The sequence below is a fragment of the Marmota monax genome, unplaced genomic scaffold, assembly GCF_021218885.2.
Source record: "Marmota monax isolate L192 unplaced genomic scaffold, Marmota_monax_Labrador192_F-V1.1 WCK01_AAM20220418_F8-fsc00025, whole genome shotgun sequence".
In the NCBI taxonomy this organism is placed as follows: domain Eukaryota; kingdom Metazoa; phylum Chordata; class Mammalia; order Rodentia; family Sciuridae; genus Marmota; species Marmota monax.
This window is the reverse complement of record NW_026691950.1, coordinates 13,979,259-14,003,243: the sequence shown is the minus strand read 5'-3', so window position 1 is coordinate 14,003,243 and position 23,985 is coordinate 13,979,259. Positions and strand designations below refer to the sequence as shown.

The 23,985-nt window shown below is 36.5% G+C and overlaps 1 protein-coding gene across 2 annotated transcripts in view; it reads right to left on the bottom strand.

The window, feature by feature from the left end:
- The window catches only part of Polr2b (RNA polymerase II subunit B), a 45,221-nt gene that overhangs the window by 19,611 nt on the left and 1,625 nt on the right, over positions 1-23,985 (bottom strand). Inside the window, exons 2-10 of one of the 2 annotated variants that reach the window (XM_046467739.2) lie at positions 19,554-19,626; positions 14,910-15,060; positions 11,801-11,913; positions 11,464-11,683; positions 11,025-11,183; positions 8,653-8,817; positions 4,558-4,754; positions 4,307-4,426; positions 3,215-3,401 (exon numbers count right to left, since the gene is read on the bottom strand). In XM_046467739.2, coding sequence (XP_046323695.1) covers positions 3,215-3,401; positions 4,307-4,426; positions 4,558-4,754; positions 8,653-8,817; positions 11,025-11,183; positions 11,464-11,683; positions 11,801-11,913; positions 14,910-15,060; positions 19,554-19,626 — 1,385 coding nt within the window. Of the gene's footprint in view, positions 1-3,214; positions 3,402-4,306; positions 4,427-4,557; positions 4,755-8,652; positions 8,818-11,024; positions 11,184-11,463; positions 11,684-11,800; positions 11,914-14,909; positions 15,061-19,553; positions 19,627-23,985 lie in introns of those variants that run through there. The other variant, XM_058570919.1, reaches the window with a different exon arrangement.

Genomic DNA, 23,985 nt, shown 5'->3' with positions numbered 1-23,985 from the left:
CCCCAACCCCATATAAGACATTTTAAGCAAGATAAATAAGATAATATTTAGTGAGGGAAAAAACAAGCAATTCAAGCCAAATATACCTCTAAATAAATTACCCCTCACCCAGCCCTAAAAAAACCCAAACCTCATCCCTCTTCCTAAGTCTCCTATCATGGTTAATGTCATCACTACCTAACTTTGATCTCCCAACCTAGAAATCTTAAAATAATTTTTGTCTCTAAGTTATTCTTTCTACACATCAAACATTATGTTGTTGATTCTATCTCCTTCCACACATCGATAAATATAGCCTGTAAATTCAATCTTCAAATTTTCTAAAATATCTAGCCCTCTCATCCCAATGTTACAGTAGTACCTTGGATCAGCTTTTACCTCACATGTATATATCCCTGCCTTGTTGCCTCCAATCTACCCTCCTCAGTTTCCAGAATTACTAAAACTGTGTCCATATTATTCACCTGCTTAAATTATTAAACAGGCTGACCTGGCTTCAGAAGAGCAAAATATTAAAGGCATTCTTAATGAAGACCCAAACACTTTTCCCTACCAGTCTCCCAACATTCCTGTACTCCACTGACATTGCCACATACTTTCACCTCCTTGCCCTGGACCATGCTACTGCCACAGAATGGAATGCACTTCTCTACTGTTTTGTCTGATGAACTGTTACCACCTCTAAAAAGCCATCGACTCAGAAGAACTCTCATCCGGGAAGAACTCTTCTCTTTACTATACACTATGGAACTTTCCATCATTCAACTAGTCAACCACAAAGTATTATAAAAGCTACTTCCTAAAAACTTCTCAAATTTGATCCCATTATCCATCTCTACAAAACTGCTCACTGAGGCCCTAATAACTTCTTATTCAGGTTGTTACAATAATCTTCCTGACAACAACCTTGTCCTTCTTATATCATTTCTCCATACTGCCAATTACTATGAATGTGTCTAAAAAACAAAAATAACCATGCCACTCCCCCTCTACAATGTTTCCAACCCCCCTTTCCAACTCCACCTAACCATTTTAATTTGAAAATCTTGAATTGCTCCAGCTCCAACACACATACCCTTTTTATGGCTCCATTCTTCTGTTCAGGATATTAAGAGTTTTCTGCAGTTTTTCTGTGAGAGGCTGGTTCCACCCTCCTCTCCACCAACTGTGCTTTAAGATTCAGTCCAGATATTATCTCCTAAACTTCTTTTCACCCTCTAAGGCTATGATAAAGCCTTTCTCTAGCATTCTCACCCAGCAGGTGTGCAGGTCTCTTATTATGATACTGTACCATCTATCTACAAGTATAGTAATAAATGACTAAAGATCAGAAATCTTTGTATGTCTACAATGTAGCAGAACCTATATAACTCTACATCATGTACAACCAGACGAATAAGAAATTATATTCCATTTATGTATGATATGTCAAAATGTACTCTACTGTCGGGTATAACTAATTAGAACAAATTAAAAAAATATATTAAAGAAAATAAAATGTTGGGCTGGGGATGTGGCTCAAGCGGTAGCGCGCTCGCCTGGCATGCGTGCGGCCCGGGTTCGATCCTCAGCACCACATACAAACAAAGATGTTGTGTCCGCCGAAAACTAAAAAATAAATATTAAAAAATTCTCTCTCTCTCTCTCTCTCTCTCTAAAAAAAAAATAAATAAATAAAATAAAATGTAGCAGAGTACCTGGCACATCAGAAGGCCCAATAACAATTCACTGAACTGACTTTGCAGTGTGGCATCTCTCATCATACTAAAGCTCAGAGTATAGGAGCTATATATAAATGAATATTACTCTGCTAAATGCTGATGAACTCCCTGAGAGTTGGTTTGGAGTCTCATTCAAGTTGTGAACCCAGCATCAAAAACATCAAGTATACCAAAAAGATCCTTAATGAATTAAAAAGAACTAAAAATTTAACTTTGCTATCAGCTGTATCCTAGAATTTCACACAGCATCTAGGGTTTAGGAACTTGAATTTGTTATCTGTATGCCAAATCAATCAGGTAATAACAATATTGGCTAGTTTTGTTTTGTTTTTAAGATTCTGAAACCAGCAATTTTATTTATTTATTTTTTGCTACATTTCTAGCCTGATTTCATTATTCATAGTCTTGCTTCTTTATAAATATTTTAAACTTTGACAATATTGGCTAGTTTTAAAGAGAGTGGGGAGATCCACCTCAAAAGCCCATAAAGCCCATAAATACATCACAGGTTTAAAATCTCACAGGAAAAGACAATAAACATGGCATCATGGTGCAGGCCTATAACTGCAGCAACTTGGGAGGCTGAGACAGGAGGTTCTCAAGTTCGAGGCCAGCCTTGGCAATTTCACAAAACCCTGTCTCAAAATAAAAAAGGGTGCTGGGTGCAGTTGCACATGCCTGTAATCACAGGGACTTGGGAGGCTGAAGCAGGGGGATCCCAAACTCCAGACCAGCCTCCTCAATGTAGCATGGCCGTATCTCAAAAAAAAACAAATAAATAAAAAGTGCTTGGAATATAGCTCAGCACCCTGAGCTCCATCTCCAGTTAGCAAAAACAAACAAACAAAAAAAAGCAAAGCAAATATAAAAAATTATTTAAAAAAATAAAAATGTCAGGCTGGGGCATTTTTATTTTTTTTAAATAAATGGTAGAGTGCTTGACTTGCACATGTGAGGCACTGAGTTCTATCCTCAGCACCACAGGAAAATAACAAATAAATAAAAGGTTTCAAAAAATAATAATAAAAATAAAAATACCTAATGACCCTTTTAAAAGCTTTTCCCTAATATTCCACCTGAGATTAGCTACTGCATTCACATTAAAAACTCAGAAGTATCATGCATTTTCTAACAAATGAAGGGAATATCTACTTATTCTCTGGATTAACTTCTAAAATGGAACTTTTAATTATTTTTATATTTTGGAGTTTTTTAAATACATAAAGACTTTGCTAACACATACTGTCTGACTTCCCGTGTAGCCACTCTTATTAACTATCTTGAGTTTCTAAACTGTAAGCCAAAAACTTAAGTTCCTCTTTGTTATGCTAATAGTTAATTTTAAAAATTTATTTGCATAATTTAAAACCCCCAGTGATTTCAATTTGAGAACAAAATAAAAAGCAAAATAACCTGCATTAAATAAATTAAAGAAACTACTAGTCCTATAACATTTTTCCTATGAATCCTACAGTCATAGTTGATACCCTTACCTGAGATACTCCAGCTCTGGCTTGATGAGCTTTCTTTTGGTCACCCCAGTTTCCAGTAGCTAAAGAATATTTTAAGCCATCAGATATTATCCGCGTTTTAATCGCCAACTCCAAGTTAAAGTCCTTTCCTCGATCAATAAACTTCTGTGCATAGATTCGTACTTCTTTCAGTAAATTCTTAAACATACTGCCAAATAAAATGGTATTGTTTTAAACATGTAAATGTCCACAACATGCACTCTTAATAAAGATAATACTGCCCACAAGGGGGCAAAAATGATTGTGGCAGGGCACACATACAAAAAACAAAACAAAACAAAAAACCCCACACATATACTATATATTCATATGTGGCAGACAAAGCAAATAGGAAAATGTGCCAAAATAGTATCATGGGACAATAATATAAAAGGCTGAAAAACACTAATCTATAACACACTAACAAAACATGCAAAATACTAATGTTAATAAAAAATAAAATTTAAACCAGGTATGGTGGCGCATGCCTGTAATCCCACCAACCTGGGAGGCTAATACAGGAGGATCACAAATTCAAGGCCAACCTCAGCAATTTAACAAGGCTCTGAGCAACCTAGTGAGACTGTCTCAAAATAAAGAATTAAAAGGGCTGGGGATAAAGCTCAATGGTAAAGATCCCCTGGGTTTAATCCCTACCTAGTACAAAAAAAATAGAAGCAGCAGCAGCTGGGCACAGTCACCCACGCCTGTAATCCCAGTAGCTCTGGAGGCTGAAGTAAGAGGATCACAAGTTCAAGGCCAGCCTCAGTAACTACCAAGATAAAAATAAAAAGAACTAGGGATGTAGTTCAGTAGTAAAGTGACCCTGGGTTCAATCCTCAGTATACAAAAATAATAATAATAAAAATAAACAAACATAAACAAGAAATACACTCACTGTGCTCACAAATATTATTCCCAGACATGAACTTAACTAAATCTGAGCAAGTAGCAAAGAGAACATAGAAAACACAGAAGTACATAATACAATACCAAGATGGCTTAGCAACTCCAAGTGTATGACTAATCTACGGTCAATCTCCCTACTCAGAGTATAGGAGCTATATATCTTACCCTCTAAATAAGAATGCAAGTAGTGGCCCAGCAAGATCCAATCTTTTGTTTCCATAGTGATCTCTGTCATCTAGTTCTCTTCTACCCAAAGCTGCCAGAAGTAACCTATGAACCATATATCTAAAAAAAAAAAAGAAGTGAAAAACACTTGGTTTTGGTTTCTTCCCCAAAATATTTATCAAAAACATCATTCTTTACAATTTTAGCTTTAAGAAAAACACTAGAACTTAAAACAATAAAATTTAACATACCCCAAGAAATATGCTTTCTTGGTCTCACAAAAATCACTAACACCAACATGAGGAAGCATTTCTTTTTGTAAAACTTCTTTTGCATACTTAATTCTTTTCTCTTTAGTAACGCCAGGCTTTGCTCCTCTTGAACCAATGAAATTTAATGCAACATTCTGTTCTTGAATGACAAAAGCTTCATCAAGAGAAGGTTTAACCTGTCAAATAATTATTATAAAAATTATTTTCAAATTCATATTTTCACCTCAAAATGAGTCAGCTGTCATTTAACTTAATAACATGCCAAATATTCCTATAAACCTAATTAAATACATATGTGTTTTAGAAAATCAAGGAATTATAAAATCTTAGAACTAGAAGAACCACCTCAAAGATCTAGAGATATCGAACAAAATCCATTCATCAGTACAGGCAATTTTACTTTCTAGATAAATAAAAATACATTTTACTTTCTAGAAAAATAAAAATATAAATTTTGTTTTGTTTTTACAGGTTAATAATCAATGGCAAATAATAATAATAATAATAAAAGTTCCTTCCAGATATCAAAAATATTTAAAGAAGTTCTGAATCCAATAAAAATCTACTGAGCTACAAATAAATAAATGTGTCAACTGTTTTCAATCTTGGTATTAATCACAAGTATTGGGATTGAACCCAAAGACCTCACATATGCTAGGCAAGTGTTCTACCTGTGCCTAAATTGAATCTAATCATGAAGAAATATGTCAATTCCAAATGAGGGCAATTCTACATTAAAAAAAAAAAAAAAAGGCCTAGGGCTGGGGTTATGGCTCAATGGCAGAGCGCTTGCCTAGCACGTGTGAGGCACTAGGTTCGATCCTCAGACCACATAAAAATAAAAGTATTGTGTCTATCTACAAATTAAAAAACAAGAAAAAAAAATTTTTAAATGACCTACCTTCTCTTCAAATTTAAGTGTTCTAAAAGACAGAGAGTGCTAGTGTGGTGGCTCAGTGGAAGAGCACTTGCCTAGCATATGTGAAGCACTGGGTTCGATTCTCAGCACCGCATATTAATAAATAAAATAAAGGTCCATTGACAACTAAAAAAATATTGTAAAAAAAAAAAAAAAAGACAAAGAGAGGCAGACGAAAATTTAAGAGAGACATAGAAAAACAAAATGCAAAAGGGCACAGTGATCCATGCATGTCATCCCAGCAACTGGGGAGACTGATGCAGGAGGATCACAAGTTCAAGGCCAGCCTTGGTAACTTATCGAGGCCCTCAGCAACTTAGTAAGATTCTATCTCAAAATAAAAAATAAAAAGGGCTGGGGATATAGCTCAGTAGTACAGCACCCTGGATTAAATCCCTAGTACCAAAACAAATAAATAAAAAAATGCAATGAATGATAATCTAAGAAAAAAAAAATGCTAATAAGGATATTACTGGTGCTGGGGTTTTGACTCAGCAGTAGAGTGCTTGCCTAGCACATTCAAGGCGCTGGGTTCGATCCTCAGCACCACATAAAAATAAATTGATAAAATAAAGGGTATTGTGTCCAACTACACTAAAAAATTTTTTTTTTTTTAAAGATATTATTGGACCTGGTGGGGCACCTTGTAATCCCAATGACTCAGGAGGCTGAGGCAGGAGGATTTCATTTTCCAGGCCATCCTGGGCAACTTCACAAGACTGTCTCAAAATATAAAAACAAATATGGGAGTTCGGGATATGGCTCAGTGGTAGAACACTTGCCTAGCATGCTCAAGGCCCTGAGTTTGATCCCTAACACTGCATACGTGCATGCACATACACACACACAAATGGGGCTTTGGCTTAGTGGTACAATGCCCCTAAGTTTAATCCCCAGTACAAGAGGGAAAAAACAAGATATTATGGGAACAATTAGTAAATATCTAAGATTTCATTTCACCCCAGTCAGAATGGCAATCATCAAGCATACAGGCAACACATCATGTACAACCAAAAAAATGAAAAGTTGTGCTGCAATTGTGTACAAAATGCATTCTGTTGTCATATATACCTAATTAAAATAAATAAATTAACTTAAAAGAAAAAGAATAAGTGTTGGCAAAGATGTGGGGGAAAAGGTATTCATACACTGCTGATGGGACTGAAAATTGGTGCAACCACTATGGAAAGCAGTATGGAGATTCCTCAGAAAACTTGGAAGAGAACCACCATTTGATCCAACCATCCCACTCCTTGGTTTATACCTAAATGACTTAAAATCAGCGTACTACAGTGATGCAGCCACTTCAATGCTTATTGCAGCTCAATTCACAATAGCTAAACTATGGAACCAACCTAGGTGTCCTTCAATAGATCAATGGAAAAGAAAATGTGGTATATATATTCAATCAAATATTATTCAGCTTTAAAGAAGAATGAAATTATGGCATTTGCCATAAATGGATGGAGTTAGAGAATATCAAGCTAAGCAAAATAAGCTAATCCCAAAAAACCAAAGCCCAATGTTTTATCTGATATGCAGATCTAATTCACAGTGGGCGAGGGCAGTAGGGAAGAATAAAATTACCTTAGATTCGGTAGAGGGGACTGAAGGGAGGCAAGGGGAGGAGATATGGGGATAAGAAGGATAGTAGAATGAAACAAACATTATTACCTCATGACCAATGTGATTCTACAACATGTACAATCAGAAAAAATGAGAAATCATCTATGTATAATATATCAAAGTGCATAAATGCATTCTACTGTCATATATAACAAAACAAATATAAAATTTATAAAAAGATCTACATATTAATAGTATTACATCTACATTAAATTTCTTTTTTTTTTTTTTTAAAGAGAGGATTTTTTTTTTAATATTTATTTTTTAGTTTTCGGCGGACAACACATCTCCGTTCGTATGTGGTGCTGAGAATCGAACCCGGGCCGCACGCATGCCAAGTCGAGCGTGCTGCCGCTTGAGCCACATCCCCAGCCCACATTAAATTTCTTGATTTTAGTAATTATACTATGATTATGTAAGTGAACACCTTGGTTCTTAGGAAATAGACGTTGAAGTGTTAGGAGTAAAGAGGCCTATTAACTTACTCTCAACTGATTCAAAAAAAAAAAAAAAAAAGTAATGTAAATACATAAACAGAACAATAAAGCAAATGTGGTCAAGTTAACAACTGAATCTGAGTGAAGAATACACTATAGAATAGAATACTGCTTTCTTCATGGGGCTGCCATTGAACTTTTGACTGTCTCTACTCTTCATGTCTATTTTATACTGAACTGTCAGGAGAGAGGCCTAGACAGGAAAGGTGGCTTTCACTACATGAGATTTGTTTTTTTTGTTGTTGCTGTTGTTTTTGTTTTGATTTTTTTTTTAAATTTATTTTTTAGTTTTAGGTGGACACAACATCTTTATTTTATTTTATGTGGTGCTGAGGATTGAACTCAGCACTCCGTGCACGCTAGGCAGGCACTCTACCACTGAGCCACAACCCCAACCCTATACATGAGATTTGTAACAGCCAAAAAAATACTTCTCACTACAGCTTTCTGCTGTTTGGAGGTTTTGGAACCGGGGATGAAATCCAGGGGTACTTAACCACTGGGCCACATCCCCACCCTTTTTTTTTTTTGAGAGAGAGAAAAAATATTTTAATATTTATCTTTTAGTTATCAGCGGACACAACATCTTTGTTTGTATGTGGTGCTGAGGATCGAACCCGGGCCGCACACATGCCAGGCAAGCGCTCTACCGCTTGAGCCACATCCCCAGCCCCCCCCCACCCTTTTAAAAAAAATCTTTTTCTATGTTTTTCTAGTTGTAGTTGGACACAATAGCTTTATTTTATTTATCTATTTATATGTGGTGCTGAGGATCAAAAGCAGCACCTCACACGTGCTAGGTGAGCGCTCCACGGCAGAACCACAACTCCAGCCCCCCCACCCTTTTTTATATTTTACTTAAAGACAGGGTGTCACTGAGTTGCTAAGTGCCTCACTAAATTGCTGAGGCTGGCTTTGAACTCGTGATCCTCCTGCCTCAGCCTCCCAAGTCACTTGGATTACGAACATGCGACACCACACCTGGCTTGAATTTTTATCAGATACTATGAATACATTCTGTTTTCACATTACCATTTCCATCATTTCTGGATCTTCAAAATCATAAATAATATGTTCTAGGATATCTCTATCAGACACAAAACCTAATGCTCTAAACACAATAATGATGGGAACTTCTTGCTTGATATACGGTAGAGTTGCCACGATGCGCTGACCAATAGCACTCTTTTTTGCACCCTAGAAAAATAAAACACTATTAGAACACAAATATACAAGAGCTCAGAAATAAAAAAGCACCCAAAAAAACATTTAAATTTCAGCTACTCAGAAAGCTGAGGCAGAAAGTTTATAAGTTTGAGGCCAGCCCTAGCAAAGTCCAGACCAGTCTCAGCAACTTAGTGAAACCCTGTCTCAAAATCAAAAATAAAAAGGGGTAAGCTCAGTGGTAAAGCACCTCAGAGTTCAATCCTCAGTACCACCAAAAAACAAAAAAATGGAGACAGCAAGCAAACCATTTACTTTCATGTATTTCAAAAAAACCATGCCTCCCCATAATCTGAGGACCTCCTATGACTGCTTTCCAAAACCACTGAAATAAGTTGACTAATTTTATAGACAGCCTGGTCATTTAAACCATATAGAACTTCCATTCTCTTCCGCCAGCCTGTCAAGATTCCCTAAGAATTAACCAAATACCACATTTGGAAATGATATTTTGGCTGCCAAAGAATATAAATACAACTGATACCTTTCTGTCCCCTCCACCTTGGGGTCTGGGGAGGACTTTGGAAGAAAGAAAAAGACGAGGGGTAAAAGCACAGACATGAATAAACAAATACAGAAAAGGCTAAGTACATAATAAAAGCTAAATATTAGATCAGAGTTGTTCTGTGAGGTATCTCCTTATTTGAATAATGCTTCAGAAATAACAAACAGACTCTTACATTTAAGCTTCTTATTTCCAGCTTCTTCCTCTTTAATTTTATGCACATAAAAAAACAAAGTAAGTGATTAGCCTACACTGGCATAGCTGGCTGCTTGGTTTAGTCATACTTCTCCACTTTAAATTCACCTTACCTTCTCTTGGCCTCACAACCCTACATTTTGTCCAGAGTTGCCAACATAATATCCTTAATAAATTTTATTCATATCTTGGTCCTCTCCAAAATCCTAGCCAATTATTCCCATGTACATGACAATCACCTGAGGACCTTTTTCCAACTACTTATACCTAGCCCCTATTCCACCACTGCCACCATCCCCATCATTTGGTCAAGGGGCGGGGGTGTCGAATCTTTTATACTTCAGAGTCTTAAGACTATTGATGTGAACTTTTAATTAAGAACCACTAATTCAAATTATCTACTCATCAACTGCTATTCAATCTATTCCATTCAGCTCGGACAAAGGCTATCTTCTAGTCTAACATGGCAGCACATGCCCACAATCCTAGCGGGTGAGAAGAGAGCAAGTCTGAGGCTCGTCTTGGCAACTTAGCAAGACTGTCTCAAAATAAAAAAGAGCAGAGATGTGAAATGCACAAAACTATGTTATATGAATTTATGAATAAGTCAAAATGAACCTCACTATATGTATAACTATAATGCACTAATATAACTTTTTAAATTAAAAAAAAAAAAAGAAAAGAAAGAAAGAAAAAAACTGGGCATGTAGCTAGTAGTAGAGCATTCCTGGGTACATTCCCAAGTACCACAAAGAATATCAAAAATTTATGATAGGATGCTGCTTCTCTAAGTAAGTTATAAAAGACTGGTTCCATCTTGCTTTTACTCTCTAGGTCTTCTGCCAGCCCCTCTTCCCATACCAAGGATTACGTGGGAGGTCTACCACATCCTTAGCACCACCCCTTTCTTTTTTTTTTTTTTTTTTTTTGAGACAAGGTCTTGCTAAGTTTCTCAGGCTGGCCTCAAATTTATGATCTTCCTGCCTCAACCTCCGAAGCTGGTGGAATTACACACAAATGCCTAGTTCTATATGCTTTTTGTGCTTGCTCGCTATGAAGAAGAAAGTTTTCTTATTGTCAGCTACTGAATGGAGAGGCCCACATGACAAGAAACTGACAGAAGCTTCCGACCAATAGCCAGCAAAGACCTGAAACTGTACAATGGACAGTAAAGAACTGCATCCTGCCAACAATTATGTGACTAAGCCTTGAAATGTCTGTAGCCTAGGCAAATACCTAATGAGAGAGACTCAGCCAGAGGACCCAGTTAAGCTGCACCCAGATTCCTGACCCACAGATACTACATGATGATAAGTGTTGCTGCTGGGGGAATCTGTTACATGACAATATAATAATATCTAACATGTAACACCAATAATATGTTCCCGAGAAGCTTTTTGACTAAGAATTCCATCTGATAAATTATGAAACAAGGCACAAAGGAATAAACAAAAACAACACACCATATCCCAGACCTTACCTGCCCTCCTCTTGCCAGCATGCTAACCCATATAGTACTGGTAGGTCGGGAAGAATTCTCCAGACATGACCTACACTCTCCTGTGTAGGCATATTTAGAATCCTTTTTGGCAAACACATAAACTGTGTTTGTTGCCATTTTCTCTTGGGCAATCAGAACCTATATGGGCAATAAGGAAGTTACAACCATGAAACCCAAAAGGTCTTTGACATATGAAAAGTAAAATGTGCACCTTAATTTAACTTGATCATAAAGGCTCACAGAGAAACATCAATTCTTGAACTTTACAAACTCCATTTTGCATAAATGCTTCATAAAAATATATCATTTTAACCTCTACTTTCTGGTTACCTTGTATGAAAGTCGACTTTTTAACTTCAACTTTAATGATTTAAATTTAACTATCATTTTGTAATGTTTTAAAATAATGTTACTATACCTTTTCAGATCCATTAATAATAAAATAGCCACCAGGATCCAAAGGGCATTCATTTAACTCACAAAGATCACGATCTGTTAAGCCATTCAATAGGCAGTAAGTTGAACGCAACATAATTGGAATTTTTCCTATAAAAGTTTTCTGATGCTGAGTCTGAAGTTGTTCTTCACCTTCTTTAATGACTGTTTTTGTTATGTCAACATAAAGTGGAGCAGAATACCTTTGAAAATAGAAATGGGTCACAGCTGAGCAACAGTAAGGTATTTGCTAAAATGCAAATCCTCAACTGGTTTCTATTTCAGTATCAGTTGATTACAAGGAAAAAAATCTTTCTTACGTGAGATTTCTTAATCTGGCCTCATTTGGCATCATTGGTGAAGGAGCACCATCTCTTTCCCAATGGGTAGGCTTGGAGAGGTAAATTTGTTCAAACTTTAACAAATACCTTGGCTGAAATTAAACAAGAAACATGAAAAAGGTAAATAATTTTTCCCATAAACATTTTAATTATTCCATTTTAACTGACATTAATATTTTAAGTAAAATTAGCTCTTCAAACTGGCAAAATTAATCTATTTTATTGATATGAGGACTCTTCAAAGTCAACAAACTATATGTATATAGTTTTATACCTAATTGCTTTCTTAAGGCAGAAAAAAAATGATTTAATATGCCATAGGTAAATAAAAAGTATACACAGGTTTTTTTGACTAATATAAACTAGTATGAATTTTATTAATGACCTATACAGTTTCATACCCTCTCTTTGGTTAGGATCAAAAGTACAAAATGACCAGAGAACAAAAATAAATTGACATTTTGAATGGTGTTCAAATCTAATCAATAGAATATTAGAAAAAAATAAATCTAACTCTTCCATTAAACATACATGAAAAAAAAAAAAAAAAAAAAAAAAGCCGGGCACAGTGGCACACATCTATAGGCCCAGCAACTCAGGAAGCTGAGATAGGAGGATGGCAGCCTCAGCAACTTAGCAGGACCCTGTCTCAAATGTTTTTAAATTTTTTAAAAGCCTGGGGATATAGCTCAGTGGTAAAGCACGCCTGGGTTAACTCCCCAGTACCAAATACACACACACACACACACACACACACACACCAAAAAAATCTTAATCATTCTTATTCTATATAAAGTATTGAGCACTTCCAATCCTGGCTGACTATAAGCTCAGTCGACAACAAAATACAAACAAAAAAGTTCTCTTGGGCTGGGGTTGTAGCTTAATGGTAGAGCGCTTTCCTCACATGTGTGAGGGCCCTGGGTCCAGTCCCCAGCACCACATAAAAATAAACGAATAAAATAAAGATATTATGTCCATCTACAACTAAAAATTTAAAAATTATTTTAAAAAAGTTCTCATTTAACATCTGCTGCCTAATTAAACAAGATCCAAGAATATAACTTTTCAGAGAGAAACAGATAATGGATTTCTCTCTACATCAAATCTCATAGAAGATGGGACTAAGCAGACACTTTCCTAAGTAAAAATTATTGATACTCAAGCCTTACAAACTGGAATAGGTAAAGGGAAAAAAGAATTGGTAGGAGTATTGAACCAAGGGGAAGAAACCCTCCATCCATCACTCCTATTATCACTCTAGTTTAGGAAATCATCTAAGATTTCTAAGATTTTCTAAGTATTCTAAGATTTTCATTTGCTTCCAGCCTCTTTCCCTTCTAAGTAAATACCATTTCCAAAGTGACCTTTCTTAAGTTATAATACTTTTTGCATATTCTCTGACAACCTTTCAACAATCCCTCATATCATCCAAAACCTCTGATGACTCCATCTTATCTTCCAATAAGATCAAAAACAGAAACTGTACTGTGCAGTAGTACACACCTGTGATCCCAGCTACTTGAGAAGCTGAGGCAGAAAGACTACCTGGGCAACTCACTAAGGCCCTATCTCAAAATGAAATAAAAAAGGACTGGGAATATAGCTTAGTGGTAGAGGACTTGCCTCACCACAGATGAGGCCATGGGTTCAATCCCCAGTATTATTGGGGGAGAGGGATAAACTAAAATTCATAGGTTGATGAACCTTTATTTTATTTATTTGTATATGGTGCTGAGAACCCAGTGCTTCATGCATGCTAGGCAAGCACTCTACCACTGAGCCACAACCCCAGCCCTAAAATTCACAGGTTGATTGCTGATCCCCATCCCCTTCACAAACTAAAGTATTTTCTTGTGGAAATGCCTTAGCATCTTTCTCCTCTGCTCTTCTTTTCTAAGCTCTGATAAGTAAGCTTTACAAATTGCTTCTACTGGCACTTTGAATACACTGTTACACTATTATCTCTCTACTTATGCATAAACCATGAAGAAAAAAATGACTGAGATAAAAAAGAAACCTTATGTTCCTTTTTCCATCACAGTCCCTGAAAAGCCAATTACTTTTACTCTTAAAAGCAAAATTCTGTGTAGCATGTCAAATTAGAATGAGAACAAACCAGCCCTTTAAATAAAAGCTATGGAGAAATATGACTGAAATGGCTGGAAATAACAACCTTTGGCACTAACTCACTCTACCTCACTTTGCTTTACAGTTTTCCTTGTCAATCAAAGCCCAACAATTATCCCACAGCTGCCTCTCTACTTTCCTAAATCTGGGTCATTATTTGGCCATTATTTACTTGGTCATTATTATAAAACAGTCATTATTTGGATTTCTTTACAATCATTATGTAAAACTAAACTTATAAATTCAACAATGCTATAATTTTAACAATGCTTAAAACATGCACATATGTGAATAAAACTTAAGTTTTGATGCTTTTCCTTTGTCTTTTGTTTGTACTTTGAGAAGGGTCTACTTACGTTACCCAAGCTGGGCTCAAACTGGAGATACTCCAGCCTCAGCCTCTGAAGTGACTAGGATTACAGACAGGCACCTCCACACTCAGCTTGTGATTTTCCTTTTTCAAATCTCATACTGTTATAATAATGCATCCCATGCAATTAGGAAAAAAAAAAAATCAAGAAAAAGTCCTCCTAACACTTTTTCTTATCTAGGTGAAGTGGCACATGCCTATAATCTTAGCTACTTGGAAGACTAAGGCAGGATGGTTATAAGTTTGAACTCAGGGCCTTGTGCATGTGAGGCAAGCACTCTACCAACCGAGCTATATCCCTGGCCCAAGAAGTAGGATTATTTAAAACAATTATTTCTGGCTTGCTTCTCTTAGTTGTTCATCTTTGAGTCCCTTCTTCCCAACTATTAAATACCCACCATCTGAATAAGGATTAGGATTTTTATTTACTTACAAAAACATATCTCTAGTAAGAATAAATCAGAAGTTGACTGAAGATGCTGTTAAGTACACTGCTAAAAATTCTTACTGACTTTTAACCTTTAAGCCAAGTGCTGAAATTTCAAAATATCATCTATCCATGTAACTTTATTAGAATAACTCTCTTACCGGTTCTTCAACTTCTCCACTAGCATGCTGAGCTTCAGCTTGTAGGTCAATAGGTGGAGCATCTTCCACAATTCTTTGAACAGACATCTGAATAAACTCATCAAAAGAATCCAACTGTTGTCTGACCAAGCCTTTTTCATCAAAATAAGAACTAGGAAAATATTGAAGTCCAAAATCAGTTTCAACTTGGTTTGTTTCCTAGCACATTTCTCCATTCTCATTATAATTCAATTCAAACACTCATAAGTACCAGCCACTATATGCCAACCACTAAACAAGATATCATGAGGTACCTAAAAAAAATGAATAATGTCACAGCAGTAAGTATTTTATAGACAAATTTTATTCAACCTTTTTGAAACATTTCTTGAAAAAAGTTTCAAAATAAAATGGAGAGTGAAAAATAATAATAAAAATTTTAAGGGCTGAGGATATGGCTCAGTGGTAGAGTATTTGCCTGGCATGAATGAGGCCCTGGTTTCGATTTTCAGCACCACAAAAATAAATTTTAAAAATTTTAATTTGAGTAAGAGGGAGCAGGGTGATATCAACAACTAAAATAGGGGCTGGGATGGTGGTACATGCCAGCAATCCCAGTGGCTGGGGAGGCTGAGGCAGGAGGATCCTGAGTTCAAAGCTAGCCTCAGCAATTCAGTGAGGTCCTAAGCAACTTAGAGAGACCCTGTCTCTAAATACAAAAAAGGGCTGGGGATGTGTTCAGTGGTTAGGCGCCCCTGGGTTCAGTCCCCAGTACAAAAACAAAAAATTAAAATAGGGAATGTGTGAGACATGAATTTTAGTTTAAAAATCATTAGTTCTGGGGTTAAGCGGTATTGCTTGATAGAATATGTGTAGAATATGTACATACAAGGTCCTGGGTTAGAACCCCAGCACTAAAACAATAACAAAAACAAAGATCATTGTTCTCTTTAGAATATGTTAGTATGTTAAATGTTAAGTCATTTAAGTGAAAATACTCAACAATGACTGGTATTAAAAATGAAGAATGCGAGAGATAAGTTAGTAGTACAGATAAGAGTAATTACAAGGTGAAGTCCTAGAGAAGTATGAACCTTATTGTTCACAAGGAACAGTCAGGCACTTTTTCAGTAGAGGGATAGGGAAAAAAAACACATAATAAGACAGAAAGACATAAAAATGCAAGAGAAATGTCAGCAGAACACTCCCCACTACCACCCAGGAAAGCTGCACAGAGAGGCTAGAGAGCTCTGAGATGGAGCATAACCCTAAGAACTGGATTGCCTCATCATCCCTCAGAAGAAGTACCCCACCACCACGTCTCAACTCCCCCGCCTTGTAACCCCTCCTTAGCCTCTACTCCCCTCTTCCTAGTAATTCTTTACTGATTCTCTTGGCTCCACACGTGAATTTTCTGATATGACAGCTCAACTAATCACCAGCCTCCCACTGTGGCATCATCAAATCACCTCACAGGTCATTGACAGGCCTACAAAATGGGTGCCTTTGTAACAAGGTCTCAGCCTGATCCAATCAATGATGACCACCAATATTAAAAGTTAGGTCCTATGGTAGAGAATAAAGCATACAACCACCCTGTATAAAGCAACCTGAAGAATTACTTGGGCATTTTCTTTTCACTTTTTTTTTTTAAAGAGAGAGAGAGAGAGAGAATTTTAATATTTATTTATTTGTTTGTTTGTTTGTTTATTTTGGCGGACACAACATCTTTGTTTGTATGTGGTGCTGAGGATCGAACCCAGGCCGCATGCACGCCAGGTTAGCGCGCTACCACTTGAGCCACATCCCCAGCCCTTCTTTTCACTTTTTAAGAGAGGCTAGTGATTGGGACATTTTCTTTCAGCACAGACTGTTGGGATAGCAGGACAAGGAAATTTCTCAACTATTTGGGACACCTACTGATATGTAAAAATCACATGGAAAGCATTGCCTAATATAAATAACAATGGTTGCTATGGAGAATTTAAGATAAAAAATCTTCATGAAACCACAGAAATGTTTCATTACTTCAGGACACTAATCATAACTACTTTTGCTAAAATCTTTATAACAGTTCTTCATTAAAATGCTGTTCTGTCGGGCTGTAAATGTAGCAGTAGAGCAAACATTTGTCTAGTACATATACAGCCTTGGATTTGATCTCTAGCACCCTCCTCACCAACACACACAACAATCTTCAACTAGCCAGGTGCAGTGACATGCACCTGTAAGTCCCAACTACATGGGAGGCTGAGACAGGAGCATCACTTGAGCCCCTGGAGTTTTAGGTCAAACTAGGCAAACAGAAAGATCCCGTCTTTTTTTTTTTTTTTTTGGAGGGTGGGGGATACTGGGGATTGAACTTAGGGGCACTCAATCACTAAGCCACATCCCCAGTCTTATTTTCTATTTTATTTAGAGACAGTGTCTCACTGAGTTGCTTAGCACCTCGCTTTTGCTGAGGCTGGCTTTGAATCTGCGATCCTCCTGCCTCAGCCTCTGGAGTTGCTGGGATTATAGGCATGCACCACCACACCTGGCAAGACCCCATCTCTTTTTTATTAAAAAATAAATAAATAAATAACAAGCATAGCAGCACATGCCTATAATCCCAGCTACTCAGGAGGTTGAGACAAGAAGCTAACCTCAGTTTGAGGCTAACCTCACCACTCAGTGAGACCCTGTCTCAAAATAAAAAGGGGTGGGGTACAGCTCAGTGGTAAATTGTTTTCCTTGTATGTACAAGGACATAGGCTGAATCCCAGTACTTAAATAAAACAAAACTCACTTGATGTTAAAAAGTCAAACAAAATTCCATTTGACAATAGAAAAGTATCTACAGTCAAAAATTTTAAATGAAATAATTTCTTTTAACAAATGATAAATGCTGTGACTATTCACAATACAGTACATTATCCTTAAGCAATCTCCTACATATATTGAAAATAACATTTTTTGCTTAAGATAAAAATACTTTTTCTAACAAAACAAGAAAGATATTCATTTATATTCCAAATGCAAATAGCAGACTGTCAGAAACATGTATTCTTTGAAAAGGGTGTGGTAACCAAAAGAATATACACTCTGGACTGACAGGGCTTATACAAAGTAAATGTCAATTTGCTGATCAAAGAGAAGGGTCATAAGAAATTAACATTATAAACTAAAGGAATAGTACTTAATTCAGGATGCTACTTTACCACTTACAAGTTACATTTTTTACTATGTAAGGTTTTTGTTTGTTTTGGTGTTGGGGCATCAAACCAAGGGTCTCCTGCAGGCCAGGCAAGTGCTCTACTACTGAGCTATCCCATATATAAGCTTTTTACTTAATTTAAATACATTTCAGTTACACTTAAATGGGAATTAAGGTTGATATGTAACCCATTATAACTTTACCCACTTAACAATAATGTGAAAAGTTGGATGTGGTGGTGTTTGCCTGTAATCGCAGCCCTCTCAGAAAGGAGGACCCCAAATTCGAGGTCAGCCTCAACAACTTAGTGAGGCCTGCCTCAGCAATGTAATGAGGCCCTAAGACACTTAGCTAGACCCTATCTCAAAATAAAAAATAAATAAAATGGACTGGGGATGTGGCTTAGTAGTTAAGCGCTCCTGGGTTCAATCCCTAGCACCAAAAAAAAAAAAAAAAAAACAAAAAAAGAGAGAAAATCATGGAATCAAGTGAACATCACAGTATGGAACAAAAGTATCTTCTGCTACATGACACTAAAAGAGAATATCACTTCTGCCAAAAGTAAGTAATCTTCTAAATCTAGTTCCAAGGAAGCACTGAGGTGGTGGTGGTGGGGGGGGGGGGGGAATATTCTATACAATTACCAGGGGGTTCAGATGTGGATCAGTGATAGAAAAAATGCCTGCATGCATGAGGCAATAGGTTTAAACCATAGCACCACTAAAAAAAATAAAAAAAAAAGGACAAAAAGTAATTGACCTATATGTTTAAAAACTGTCAAGGTCAAAAAAATTTGAGATAGAGACAGATTGAGAAACTGTTCCAGATTAAAGGACACCGAATAAGAAGCCACAAAAACAAAACACAATATGTGGTCCTAGAACGGACCCAGAATCAGATAAAGAAAAAGTTTTTAAAATTTTTCTATAAACTTCAGTAGGACAACTAGCAAAATTTGGGCAGTCTACAACTAAAGAAAATTATTACACCAATACTGATTCAATCCCTGTGTTGTGATCATGGGAAAGATTGTTCTTATGTCTGTAACTTATAAATGTTTCAGAAAAAAAATATGTACAGAGGAAAAAGAGACCAAGAAAATGTGATATAAAGGTAACATTTACAGAATCCAGTGAAGTGCATAATTGAATTCCTTATGTGACTTTTCTTTTAAGTCTGAAATACTTAAAAAATAAGTTAAGGGCTGGGGTTGTGGCTCAGTGGTAGAGCGCTCGCCTAGCATGCTTGAGGCACTGAGTTCGATCCTCAGCACCACATCAATGTAAAATAAAGATATTGTGTCCACTTAAAATTTAAAAAATAAATATTAAAAAAATAAATAAGTTAATAAAAACTCTTTCACAACATATTCATAGAGAACATCTACCTATTAGGAATAGAAAAAGCAGAAAAATCCCCTGCTTTATAGTGCCTTTTAAAGCTTATTCAGTTTTGTCTAAAAAATTTACCTGATTACAATCCAGCATGCTTCTTGCCATAAATCTGGGGTGATTTCATCATCATCCTCATCATATTGCATATCTACAAAAACAAAAATATTATATGCAATAATATACCACTAGCTTACACCTTAAGCAAACTTAAAGTCAGCTCAGTAAAAAGCAATATTTACCCCATTTTCCTAAAATTTCATCTAATTACATAACAGAATAATACGACTATGTCATATATTCTTCCCATATACAAAGAAATTTTGTTACAAATTTCAATGTTATTTTGCATGAATTTGTAAGTTTTTCATCTTCTCAAGAAAGTCCACAAAATTTTAATTTATAGCTTATGATAATGATAAGTAGAAGAAAGCTCAGACATAGTCCTCTAACCAACAAGGTCCTCAGAGAATGAAGCAGATCAGGCTAAGAGGATAGAACTAGAAAAAGGTTCCAATACCTTTGCAACACCCTAAGGATGGTCTATTACAGCAACATTTCATACACATACAGGTAAGACAGACTATATTTTCCAAAGATGACCACAACCACATTTCTCATTCCACCTGCACTTCCATGATGTGATCTACTATCAAGATACAGTGGTCTATGTATCCTCTCCTTGAATCAGAGTGAATTTTCAACTCTTCTGTAATAAGAGAATGCAACTAGAGCAATGCTGCATGACTTCAGAAGTCACATCAGAAAAAGCAATACAGTTTTCATCTTGTTTGCAAAAACAAATGGAGCCCTGAACTGCCATTAAAAAGTATTACTACTCTAAGGCTTCTATCCTGTGAGGAAGTTCAAACAAGAAGAAGCCACTTACAAGAGCAATCCTAGTCTTTGAGTTCTCCTAGTCTGCCAGACATGTGAGTAAACCATCCAGATCCTGTACACACACACAGACTATCAAGTCAACACTAAGGACTTGGCATCTTCCCTGTTGAACCACCAACACTGTGGGGCAGAGACAAGTCACGCCTAATGCCCTGTTCAAATTCCAGATTCACAGATTCCAAAAACAGTAATTTTTAAGCAAGTTTTGGGGGCAGTTATACAGCCAATAGTAATTTAAACAACAGGCACCGGAAAAATCATTATGCACTGGTCCTCAAGTATTAGTCCCATTTTCTTCTATAAAAGAATAAGTGTGCTATACTTTGGGATTTTATTCTGATTTATACATACAGTCTACAAAATTTATAAGCTTTAGATTAAAATTCTGATACATATCCACCCGGGTGCACGGGCACCCGCCCCAATCCCAGTAGTTCAGGAAGTTGAAGCAGGAGGATCTCGAGTTCAAAGCCAGCCTCAGCAATTTAGCAAGGCCCTAAGCAACTCAGCAAGACCCTGTCTCTAATAAAAAATATAAAAATGGGGATGTGGCTTGGTGATTACACCCCTTTGGGTTCAATCCCTGGTACCAAAAAAAAAAAAAAAAAATTGATACATCGACAAAATAAAACTTAAAAAAAAAATACTAATCCTTATGCATGAAGGGGAAGGAGGTGAGGTTAAGAAAGACAGTTATAAAAAATAACAGAGATTTCTAGCTTTGATAAGAGATTAAAGGTTAATATCACTGCCATATAGAAGTATATTCAAAGACAGAAAAAAGAGGAAATGAAGAGGAAGGTTTTAGATATATCTGAGATCATATAGCCCTTTAAATATTTTCCATAGGTAACTAGATACAAATATGAAGCTCAAATAAAAGTTTCATGTCATAAACAAAGTCAAAATCTTGAACAAATGGTTGAGAAAATAAGGGGAATTTTCATAAGGAAAAGACTGAAGACAAGATATTAGGGAATACCTCTGTTTAATAGTCATGTGAAGGAAAATGAACCTATGAGGGAGATTCATGTATTAATTTATCTATTAAATTAATCATCAAATATTTGAGCATGAGCATCTACTATGGCCCAAGCATTAGAGACACCACCCTCAACAAGATAAATATAGCTGTATCCTTGGGGAGATTATGACTTATTGGGGAAATACAGACAAAGTGAAATCAATAAAGCCCAAATGATGTGGACATTTCTAACCAGGATCTGAAGAAGTCAGGGAAGACATCTCAAAAGCTGAGCTAGCTGGGTGTGGTAGCAGCCCTTGCCTGTAAGCTAGCCACTCGGAGGCAGAGGCAGGAGGACCACAAATTCAAGGCCTGCCTAAGCAACTTAGTGATATCCTAAGCAAATTAATGAGACCCTGTCTCAAAAAATGAAAAGGGGCCAGGCACAGGGACACATGCCTGTAATTCCAGCAGCTCAGGAAGCTGAAGCAGGAGGATCACAGGTTCGAAGGTAGCCTCAGCAACTTAGTAAAGCCCTGTCTCTAAAAAAATATATATAAAAAAGGGATGGGGATGTGGCTCACTGGTTAAGCAACCCTGGGTTCAATCTCTGGTACCAAAAAAAGAAAAGAAAAACAAAAGAGATGGCTCTGTGGTAAAGCAATTCTGGGTTCAATCCCCATCACCACCAATGTATGAAGGGGGGGGAAAAAAAAGCTGAGCTAAACACAGACCTCATGTCATGAATAGAACAGTAAATTAGGCAAAAATGAGATTGTGAAGGTAAGGAGTAAAGAAAGAAGTATTTCAAGCGGTAAAAAAAGCTTGTGCAAAAGACTCCATAATGAAAGACATATGGCATATTCATGGAAAGAAGGCCACTGAAGCAGGAGAGTGAAGTTAGAAGGGGAGTGAGACAAATTTGGTTTACACCAACAGAGGTTTGAGAGACCACTCTAAGATTTGAATAGGGGTATGGCTAGATCAGATGTCACTTCTGAAAGATCACTATGCCCAGTGTGCAGAGTAGCTTGGAGAAGACCAGAACAACACAAATCAGGAGTGTTCTTGCCAAGAGCTGGTGGTAGCATGAACAAGAATGTGGCAATGGGGACAAAGAGAAGTGACTCAGATATGACATATTTAGAAGACTCTGATCATCAAAACCTGATGGTTAATTAGATACAAGAGCAACAAACAGGAATTAAAACTGATTCCCAAGGAGTTAAGAGCAGTTATGTGTGCCTCTAATCCCAGTGATTCAGGAGGCTAAGTCAGGAGGATCACTTAAGGACAGGAATTTGGGGCCAGATTCTCTAAAAACTAAAATACAATGCCAAGGCTTCTGGCTTCCACAACCAGAAATAAGAGGGTAGTACCATTCACCGAAATGGAGGACACAGAAGGCAAAGGCTTTGGAAGGAGACTGGATAAAAGAACACAATGAACTCAGTTTAGGCAGTGATGAGTTTAAAGAGCCTGGGTGACATCCCAGACGTCTAATAGTAGTTAGTATGCAGAATATCTGAATTGGGAATACATATCCAAAAGACACACACAGACAGGCAGTAACTGAAGTCATAAAAGAATGGATAAGATCACCCAGGAAGAATGTGAATAATAAAAGAGAATGAGAAGGAAAGTCAAACAGGTAAGAAGAATCAAGTGAAAGTGATGTAGAAGAAGAGATGAATGAATTTCCAGGAGGAAGTCTGTCAACAATGTTGGATACCACATAGTTATAGATAAGACTTTTTAAATGACACTTTAAATGCCCATCTGATTTATCAACTAAGAAGTCATAAGTAATCTGGTAAGAGTTGTTTAAAGGTAGCAGCACCAGAAGAATCAGACTAGCATGGGTTAAGGAGACCCTGAAAGATGGAAATTGGAAATAAGGCAAAGCTTGGCTGCGATGAGAAAAACAAAATATTGGAAGAAAAAGCAAACAATGAAAAGAGTTTAACTTGTTTTCCTACAAACAAGTGAGATTTGACATTTTCACATAGAAAGAAGCCAGGTTGAAAAGAAGCAGGTGAAAACTGATAAGGATATACCTAATAAAGATTTTGGAGGAAGGTCTGCACAAATCAAAGGTAGACTCACTGCTGTAGTAGCTTTGATAAACTTACTTTCCACAGGATTACTAAACACTGCTGAGAATGTAAATTAGTACAATGTAAATTAGTACTATAATGGTCACCTGGCACCATCTAAAAATGTTTTTAACACACATATCATTCAACCTGACAATTCTATTATCTAGGAATCTATCCTACAAACATTTGAGCAAAATGATTATGTACAAGATAATTCACTACAGTACTGATTATTAATATCCTTCAATAAGAGACTACTTAAGTTATGGTACATCCATACACACTCAATAGCTTTGGGGTGATGAGAATACTCTATGTAGTAATAGGAAAACCCCTACTCATATTACAAAAACCAAAGTGCTGAAAAGTGTGACTGTTACTTTTTTGTTTGTAAAAAGGGGAAAAATAGAACCCAATTTATATTTGCTTAAATATGCATTAAAAAAACAAAGAAGTTAAACTGTTTTTTTTGTTTGTTTGTTTTTTTGATGGCACTGGGATTAAACCCAAGGCCTCATCCACACTAAGTAAGTGCTCTACCACTGAG